At 43.8% G+C, this 10275-nt stretch overlaps 1 protein-coding gene across 1 annotated transcript in view; it reads right to left on the bottom strand.

Annotated features, from left to right (window-relative positions):
* Positions 1-356: 356 nt before the first annotated feature.
* The window catches only part of LOC144482107 (NACHT, LRR and PYD domains-containing protein 3-like), a gene marked incomplete at its 3' end in the record, with an annotated part of 86479 nt that continues 76560 nt past the window's right edge, over positions 357-10275 (bottom strand). The window contains exon 9 of the mRNA XM_078201343.1: positions 357-423. Coding sequence (XP_078057469.1) covers positions 357-423 — 67 coding nt within the window. The remainder of the gene's footprint in view (positions 424-10275) is intronic.

Here is a 10275-nt window from a genome sequence, read left to right as displayed (position 1 = left end):
AGGAGAGGACCTCAGAGGGTGAAACATAACATTATTCCCCCACACCCTCGACATAAGGATTTGTGGGACTGACATCCCATTGCTCAGGGATCAGAGAGAGAAGCAACAGGAGTCAGAGGAAAAGCAATTTTCCTTATTCATAACTGACGCCAATAGAAATGGGCAGTGTTTTTTATATAAATACCAGTGGTGAAATTATATTGTTGAATATTCAGTTATTATAAACACAATCTCACACAGTCTGCTACTTACTGCAGTTTCTGTATTTTACAGTCCGGATTCCTCAGAGCCACAGACAGCAATTTCACTCCGGAATCTCCCAGTGTATTGCCACCCAGATACAGATCTATCAGTGTGCGGTTTGTACTGAGAGCAGAGGCCAGGTCCTCGGCACAAGAATCTGTGAGATCGTTGCTACCCAGACTGGAGATCAGAGAGAGAAAAATCTCAGGAATCAGGGTAAATCCACAGTGTTTTTAAGAATAAGCATATAAACAATAATAATGTACAGCGCGGGACATTCAAGACACAAAAGGCAAAAGTCTACTGATGCTGTAAATCTGAAATATGAATAAAATAAGTTGGATCCTCTCATCAGGTCAGGCAGTATCTGTGACGATAGAAACAAATTTAGTTTCAGTTCAATTCGCTAAAATTAGAAATTGGAATTAGCAGTGAATTAAATTGTTTTAAGTCACAAGGAGCTGGGGATGGGCGGGTGACCAGGAAAGAACAAATTGGAAATGCCAGAGTGATCACATGTCAAAAAGGATGATGGTGAAAGAGAAAAGTACAGAATTCCAGGTAAATCCAGTGTTGTAGCTGTACTGGAACAGCTTTGCTCGGGGAATGGCTAGTTTTGGAGCACAATTCTTCAGTACCATTGCTAGGGTACTGCCAGGCTGACAGATTTTGCAGTACGCAGTGCCTTCAGTCATCTCTTTACCTCACATGCAGTGAATCAAATTGTCATCTGTAATGTTGGGGACCTCAGGTGGAGGCCGAGATGAATCATTCTACTCAGCACTTCCGGCTGAAGATGGCACTGATGCTCTGGGTTCCCTCATCAGTAATGATGGAATTCTTGTGGCATGTTTATAGAATCATAAAATTCCCACAGTGTAAAAGGAGGCCCTTTGGCCCATTGAGTCTGCACCAATTCTTTGAAAGAATATCTTACCCAGGCCCTCTCTCTGTAACTCCACATATATGGCCCACTAATCCCCCGAACCTTCACACCCTCAGACACCTAGGGACAACTTAGCATAGCCAATCAACCGAATCTGCACATCTTTGGACTGAGGGAGAAAATTGGAGCAACCAGAGGAAACCCACACAGACACTGGGAAGATCTGCAAACTCTACACATAAAGTCACCCAAGGCCGGAATTGAACGCTGGTCCCTGGCGCTGTGAGTCAGCAGTGCTAACCACTGTGCCACCGTGTCGCCGAATCTGACCGGCATGTCCAACATTTGTGGCATGTTTAACACTACTTATGACTTGATATGACTGGATACAGCAAATCTCTGATCTGATCCATGAGTTTTGGTATGATTGAACTCGGACTATCATATGCTGCGTCTGCTCTCTGGTCTGGTGGCCATGTTTATCCATTTCTGGATAAACCCAAGTGTCATTTGGTAGTACATGGAAAGAAAATTAGTCATAGTAACACAGTACTGGTTGCTGGAGAAAGCCACTGTCAGCTTCCTATAAATGAAAAGTTACAGTTCACCTCTCCTGCCTGTTTCCTGTCACTCAGATAACTTCATATCCAGGCTGCCTTTGTCCCTTTTATTTCATGGCCTTCAACTTTGCTCCCAAGCTTATTATCTGTCTACTAATAGCGGGTAGTGTTTTAATAACACAAATACTATTAGCAATGGTACATTTAGTATCATTATTTGTGTTCTTAAAAACAATGTCTATTATTAATAGGGACATCATTCAGACTATTCTGCACTGTGATTACTGCCATTGCCAGCTGAGCTGTGCCTTGAACTGCTGGGCTGTGAGCTCTGGAATTCTCTTCATAACCCTCCCCACCTCCATCTCTGCATTCTCTTTTCAGATGTTCCTTAAGCTCCGTTTAACATAAATTTGAGAGTGGATACCTCGGCATAAAACTCATCAGAATTCAATGTAGTTTGTAATCTGCCTTACCAATATACAGCAGTTTTCTATGTTTAATCAAACGGAGAAGCCGACAGACATAAACATCTATAATCTGAATGACAAATTAAACTAAATTGAACATGTGACCAGCCATATCGGGGAATTCTATAAACATTTAAAAGTTTTCTCCATCTTTTTTATTCTCATGAATGGTTTTGAAAATAATTATAAATGATTAGTTAATTCTTTCACTCCTGAATCTCGCAGTTTATTGTAACTCAGGTTCAGACACATCACTGACTGGTTTGTCCTGAGAGCAGAAGTGAGAATATCTGAGGCTGTTACTCTCCAAACTGGAGATCAGAGAGAGAAAGGTTTCAGGAATCAGACTGAATCCGTGGTGTTTAACACGAATACTGACAGGAATGATGTGGAATGGTTATGAATGAAACTATTACTGACACTGAAAATAACTTACAGTGTCAGGCATCCACTGATTATTAACACAATCTCACACAGTCTGATACTTACTGCAGTTTCTGTATTTTACATTCTGGATTCCTCAGAGCCGCAGACAATAGTTTCGCACCTGCATCTCCCACTTTATTGCCACTCAGACTAAATGGAGAAAGTGAGAAACACATTGAATTCAGATTAATGTTCAGCAGGAAAAATAGCTGCATCCATGTGTCAGAAACTTTGCACCAGTGGTGAACTGATTCAAGTTACGCTACTATACCTCACCCAAGTTGATGTTTCTCCACACCCTAGCTGTGACTGTGAAACTACATTCTGAACTCTTTCCTTCCCTTCCCGATGTACGGTATGCTTTGGCACTAATAAAAGTAACAATATTAAGTCAAATAATATCAAACCCTTTCTGTTGAATGGAAAATGCAATAGTCAAATTTGAAAAATGATGAACAATTAACTCCCACTGGTTTGCCTACTGGGGGAAACCACTTTTACCCCTCTCAAAATGTATATTTTGTTTAATTGTCCATGGGATATGGATGTCGCTGGCTAGACCAGCATTTATTTCCCACTGCTAATGGTCCCTAGAGGAGGTGATGCCCACATCCTGTGAACAAGCAAGTCATTTTTAAACATGTTCCACATTCTGGTCTCATTTCCTGACCATCAGAATTACCCTCCTGATTCTCACTGACCCTGCTTAAGTTTCCGGAAATTCAAATCATTTCTGCTGTTACATAAATTCAGGATTTTCTGAGAATTGTACATTTTACTGAGGGTTAAATGATAAAGCAGTGAGAGTGGATCCCTCGGGATTCCCTGTACTTCTTAACTATTGACATTATAACATCTGTGTAATATTTCAGGGTGAGTTAAAGTGTGAAACTGTGCCAACTGTTGCTTTAAGGTCCATCCCCTAGGTTTTCTACAACAAGGAAAGATTATTCTCCCATTAGAAAGTTGAAATATTTATGTTTGATTAGTTTATAGGGGAGGTGTGTCTCCTGCTACATTCCACACTAAACAGGCTCTACATTTTCTGCAGGTATGGCTCGAGTTCTATTTCCGGGAGTTCCCTCTTCCCTGTAGACCCTCACATAGGAAAAGGATTATCAGAAAATCCTGTTTCATATCACTGACAGTTTGACTGGAGATTTTCCAGTAGCAGGTTTCCTCATTCAGGAAATTCTGGTTTCCTAGGCTCAGATGTAAGCTCTGCAGTCCTGCCACATTTAGCTGTGAATGATAGTGGATGATGAAACAACAGAAGGAGGAGGCTCCACAAATATCCCATCCTCATGACGGAGGAGACTCGCACATCAGTGCAAAAGATATGGTTCAAATATTAGTGACTAACTTCAGTGGCTGAACCATCCAGAGGGCCCCAACATCACAGATATCAGCTCATCCATTGACTCCACATGATGTCAAGAAATAGGTAAAGATAATGGATACTGCAAAGACCACAGGTCTTGACAATATTCCAGTAATTATACTGAAGATTTCTGCTCCAGATGTTGCTCTGTTCCTCGCCAAGCTGTTCCAGTAGAGCTACAACACTGATGTTTACCCAAAATAGTGGGAAATTGTCCAGATAACACAGTACACAAAAAGGAGAGAACAAATCCAATCTGTCCATTTACCACCCCATCAGTCTACTCTCGATCATCAGCACAGTAATGGAAGGCTAACGAGGTTAACAAGTAACAGTCAATTAGCCATGATCCTCTCGCTGACTCAGGGTCACTCAGCCCCCTACCTCATTGCAGCCTTGATGCAAACACGGACAACAGAGCTGAACTCAAGATGAGAGGGGAGAGTGTCTGCCTTGACATCAAGGCAGCATATGGCTACAAGTAGCAAAAAGGAGCCAGAGAAAAACTGAAGTCAATGGAAATGAGAGAATAAAACTATCTGCCGATTGGAGTAATACCAGCACAAAGGAAGACAGTTATGGTTGTTGGATGATCTACAAGATGCAGTGCAACAACTCACCATGGCTCGTTACACAGCACTGTCCAGTCTTGTGATTTCTATCCCTGGAAGGACAAGGGCAGCAGATGAATGGAAACATCACCACCTGGAAGTTCCCTTCCAAGATACACACCATCCTGACTTGGAAATATATCATCGTTCCTTCACAGTGACTGGGTCAAAATCCTGGGACTCCCTTTCTCACAGCACTGTGGGTGCACCTACACCACAGGAGTCCCGAAATGCAATTCCAGTGATATAATTGTGAGCATAGTTGCTTTCCAATACAGGTTTAATTCCCAGCTATCTCAGTTTGTTGGAGTGTGTGAAGACAGGGTCATCTCAATTCCAGGAAATGACTGCGGGAAGTTCTCAGGAGAGTGTCCTTATCCCAATCATCTTCAGCTGCTTCATCAATTACATTCCATCCATTTAAAGTCAGAAGTGGAGATGTTTGCTGCCTGCACAACGTTCAGCACCATTCTCGACTCTGCAAGATAGTGATGCAGGATGCGCCCATATTTAGCAAGGCTTGAACAATATTCAAGGATGGCTGACAAGTGCCAGGCGATGACCATCTCCACCAAGAATGAATACAATCATCTCCCTTTATATTTAATGGATTATCGTCACATGAATCCCGACTATCAGCAACTTGGATGCTACCATTGGCAAGAAACAGACTAGACATATCAATACTGTGGCTTTTAGAGAAGATTAAAGGCCAGGAACTTTGCGCAGAGTAACTCACCTCCTGAATTCCAAATACATTTCGAGCATCTACAGGACACATGTCAGGAATTTGATTGAATACCTCCACTTGTCTGCATGAGCGCAGCTCAAGATTCAGGAAGCTCATCACCATCCAGGATAACTCTGCTTGTTGACTGGTTCTCCACCCATCACCTTCAACATTCATTCCATCCACCACAGAGGTACAGAGCTAGCTGTGTGTAACATCTACAAGATGCAGAACAACAACTCCCAGTGGCCCGTTACAGAGCATGTGATTTCTAACCCTAGAAGGACAAGGGCAGCAGATAAATGGAAACATCACCACCTGGAAGTTCGCTTCAAAGATATACACCATCCTGACTTGGAAATATATAGCCGTTCCTTCACAGTGACTGGGTCAAATGTCCTGGGACTCTCTTTCTCACAGCACTGTGCGCACCAACACAACGAGTACCTAAGTGCAATGATGGTGATATAATAATGAGCATAGTTGCTTTCCAAGCAGTTGAAATGGATTCAATTCCCAGCTATCTCAGTTTGTTGGCGTGGATGAAGAAAGGGCCAGGAGGCAGTAACCACAACATAAGAGAGTGGGTCCATTTATTTTCGTCAAATCCGCGGCTCCAGACTGAAGCAGTAGTGTTAAAATTAGCCGAGGGTCGGAGTTGATCATTCAGCTACTCTGTGCCAGCCCACATTTAGTTCAAAAGGGAAATGGTGAATCTAATAGTGACACAGAGGAAAACTAAATTCATTGGTTAGTAAAAAAAATTGCCGTTTGCAACTTGCTTTATGTTGCTGTGAATTGGAAGATGCAACAGAAAGGGTCAATGACGGTTCTGCTGTTGATGTGGTGTACATGGATATTCAAAAATCATCTGATGCGGTGACACAACAGACTTGTGGCATAAGCTCATTAATAAAATGGGAAAGTAGTAACATGGATACAAAATTGGATGAACAAAGAGGAATGGATATTTTTAAAGCGAGAGGATGTCAGTAGTGGAGAACCCTATCGGTCAGTATTGGGATCCTTGATTTTCCCTGATATATATGATTGATCTAGGTGTTTGCTGTCTCGAGGAAAATTTCAAAGTTTGTTGATCACAGAAAAGTTTGAGGCATTGTAAATAGTGAGGAGGAGAGCTTGGTATAATAAAACAGACCATGGTGCAGTGTACAGATCGGTGGCAGATTAAGTTCAATGCAGAGACGGGTGAGGGTGATACTTTCAGGAAACATGCAATATAATCTAATCGGTAGAATTGTTAATGGATTGCAGGATCAGAGGGACTGAACACATATGTGCATCGATCATTGCCGTTGGCAGGGCAAGTGCAGGTAGCACTTAATAAAGAATACAGCATCTTGGGCTTTACTGTTTTGAAATGATTTACATTTGTGGGCATTCGAAAATAATTCATGAGTTTAAGTTTAATTTGTTTTTCTGTGCTTGTGAGCTCAGAAAGGGCCAAAACTTTAATTTCACTTCATGTTAAACAAAGCTGCCTGCCTGCCTGGTTTCACTTTAAACTGTGCCTGCATTTTAATTGAAGGTTTACGACATTGTCCGAGTTATAGTGTATAAAAAGGTTGCTAATATTCAGAGGCCCACAGTGAATGAAAGAAGCACTGAGTTTCAGTTGCAACCAGTTAATCCAAGAAACAAGACGGTGTTCACAGAGGCTGCCAGTAGAGGCAGCGCAATGCAGGGATTCAGAAAGCAGAAACCAAAAGATAAATTGCCATCAGAAACCAAGAAGGAACAGAGGAGTGCCAGGGACACAGAAGTCAAAGGGACAAAAAAACGTGAATCTGAACAATCTACAGATCCTGAATTTCAAGAGAGGAGCAGAGAGAGGCTCCCAGTTAAAGACAGAGCTGCTATGTGCGGACATGGTAAAGTTTGCTCACAAGAATCCAGATATCTGATATAATCCTAAAGTTGATCAAAGCTTCACACAGAGTATGAAACACTGGTGTCTGTTGGCATGGCTGAATATGAAGGAATAATGAAAGAAAACATTGAAATATTGGAGCGGGATCCTTGGTAAAGACATCTGAGAGAAAGGGTTGTTTGTGAAAAGATTCCAAAGGCTGCTTTTTTCATCTAGAGTGGAGCTTCTAGAGTGGAAGCAAGAGTCCCAGTGAGACTAGTTTTCTCACCGTGTGACAAACATTTGGAAGGATTTGAAGAAGAATCCACTGAAGTTACTTTGGGTGGAATCTGTCACTTTGTTTCAGAGCGTGGTGTATCTGACCACAGCTGGCTTGTTGGTTTACATTGACTGTGTGCTTACTGAAAACATTAGAGCATAAGATTTATTTTGTAACTTGTGTCATCCTTACAGATCTGTAGATATCTGTGAAGTTAGGTGGCGTGATGTAGTAGCGCAGCAATTTATTTATTTTTCAGTTAAATTTGGCTTAAAAATCGGAGGTGTTTTTCAAAACAGGGAGTAGGCCCAGGAGCAGCCTGGCGAAGGTTTTTTGGAGGGTTGAAAAGCAGGCGGCAATTTTGAGCGGGCAGCGTCTGGAGCGGGAAGTGGAGTGAGCAGGGAGCAGAGTGTGAGCTGTAAGGGCTTTGGCTCACAGGGCTTCGGCGAAGGCGAGGACGGTTGTTTGTTTTTCTTCTGTTACACCCCCTTTTTTGTTTTATCTCCCGAAAACTAAAAAGGACATGGCTGGTATGAGTGGGAGGCCAGTATACTGCATTCGGTGTGGGATGTGGGAGTTCCTGGAGACAGCTTGCCTCCCGGAACTCCATATCTGTGCCAGATGTGTGGAACTGCAACTCCTGAAGCATCGTGTAAGGGAACTGGAGCTGAGGCTCGATGAACTCAGTTTAGTTAGGGAAAATGAGAGATGAATAGATAAAGGTTATAGTCAGGTAGTGACACCAGGGTCTCGGAAGGAAGACACGTTGGTCACAGTTAGGAGGGGTAATAGTCAGAAGGGTGATGTGCCAGAAAGTACCCCAGTGGCAGTCTCCCATAAAAGAAAGGGATGGGCAACAGATGGGAGAAGGGAAGGGAGTGAGCAGTCTGTGGAGGGATCCCCTGTGGTTGTCCCCCTCCAAAATAGGTATATTGTTTTGGATTCTGTGGAGGGCGAAGACCCTCCAGGGGTAAGCCACGAGGACCAGATCGCCTCCACGGAGATCGGCTCAGGGGCCCGGAAGGGAAATAAGTGGTTTAGGAGAGCGATAGTTGTGGGGGACGCAATGGTAAGAGGCAGGGACAGGCGGTTCTGTGGGAGTGAACGAGAATCCAGGATGGTAGTCTGCCTCCCTGGTGCCGGGGTACTGGATGTCTCCGAGAGGGTAGGAAGCATATTTAAAAAGGAAGGTAGTCAAACGGATGTGATTATACACATTGGTGAAAATGATGTAGGTAGTAAGAGCAGGGGGGTTATACGAGAGAAATTCAGGGAGTTGGGTGCGAGGTTAAAAAGTAAGGCCTCCAGGGTAGCAATCTCTGGATTGCTCCCGGTGTCTCGTGCAAGTGAGGCTCGGAACAGGGAGATTCTACAGTTGAACGCGTGGCTTAAGGACTGGTGCAAGAGGGAGGGTTTTAAATTCATAGATAACTGGGAAATCTTCAAGTCAGGATGGCAACTGTACAGAAAGGATGGGTTACACCTTAACTGGAAGGGAGCAAATATCCGAGCTGGGAGTTTTGCTGGAGTGTTTCGGCAGGATTTAAACTAGTGTGTCAGGGGGGTGGGGAACAAAACAGTAGGTCAGTAAATACTGAGGCTGGGGTTGAGCTGGGGGCCAGGACAAGGCGAGCTAAGAAGAGGAGCACTCTGGAGGAGGATGACCTGAGTGGGCCTGGAGGTCTGGAGTGCATCTGCTTCAATGCGAGCAGCGTAACGGGTGAAACAGATGAACTTAGGGCCTTAATGCTTATGCGGAATTTGGATGTGGTTGCAGTGACGGAAACTTGGTTAAAAGTAGGACAGGACTGGCAGCTGAATATTCCGGGGTATAAGTGTTTTAGGCGAGACAGAGGAGGGGCTAAAACAGGTCGGGGAGTAGCGATATTAGTTAAGGAGCATATTACCATGGTGCAGAGGGTAGACAACTTAGAGGGGTCATGTACTGAGTCGCTGTGGGTGGAACTTAGAAACAGGAAGGGTGCAGTCACTATGCTGGGGGTGTACTACAGACGACCCAACAGCCCACGGGAAGTGGAGGAAAGGATATGTCAGGAGATTCTGGATAGGTGCAGAAAAAATAGGGTTGTTGTAGTGGGGGACTTTAATTTCCCTGGTATAGACTGGAAAGTGCTTAGAGCTGGGGGTCCGGACGGGGAGGAATTTGTAAAATGCGAACTGGAAGGTTTTTTGGAACAGTATGTCGATAGCCCGACGAGAGAGGGGGCTATACTGGACCTAGTTCTGGGAAATGAGCCCGGTCAGGTCGTCAAAGTTTCGGTAGGGGAACATGTGGCAAATAGTGACCACAACTCTGTTAACTTTAGGAGAGTAATGGACAAGGATGAGTGCTGTCCTACGGGCAGGGTGCTAAATTGGGGGAAGGCTAACTGTAGCCGGGTGAGGCAGGAATTGGTGGATGTTGATTGGGAGAGGATGTTCGAGGGTAAGTCCGCGTCTGGCATGTGGGAGTCTTTTAAGGAACTATTGATAAAGCTGCAGGATAGGCATGTGCCTGTAAAAAGGAAAGATAGGAAAGGTAGGATTCGAGAGCCGTGGATAACCAGGGAAATTGAGGATTTGATTAAAATGAAAAGGGAGGCGTACGTTAAGTCCAGGCAACTGAAAACAGATGGAGCTCTGAAGGAATACAGAGAGAGTAGGAAAGAACTCAAACGGTGAGTTAGAAGGGCAAAAAGAGGTCACGAGATGTTCTTGGCAGGCAGGATTAAGGAGAATCCTAAGGCATTCTATTCATACGTTAGGAACAAAGGAGTTGTCAGGGAGAAAATCGGACCTCTCAGGGACAAAGGAGGGG

The sequence above is a fragment of the Mustelus asterias genome, assembly GCF_964213995.1.
Source record: "Mustelus asterias chromosome 26 unlocalized genomic scaffold, sMusAst1.hap1.1 SUPER_26_unloc_17, whole genome shotgun sequence".
Classification (NCBI taxonomy): Eukaryota; Metazoa; Chordata; class Chondrichthyes; order Carcharhiniformes; family Triakidae; genus Mustelus; species Mustelus asterias.
The sequence above is the reverse complement of the archived record's forward strand: the minus strand, read 5'-3'. Positions and strand labels throughout refer to the sequence as shown.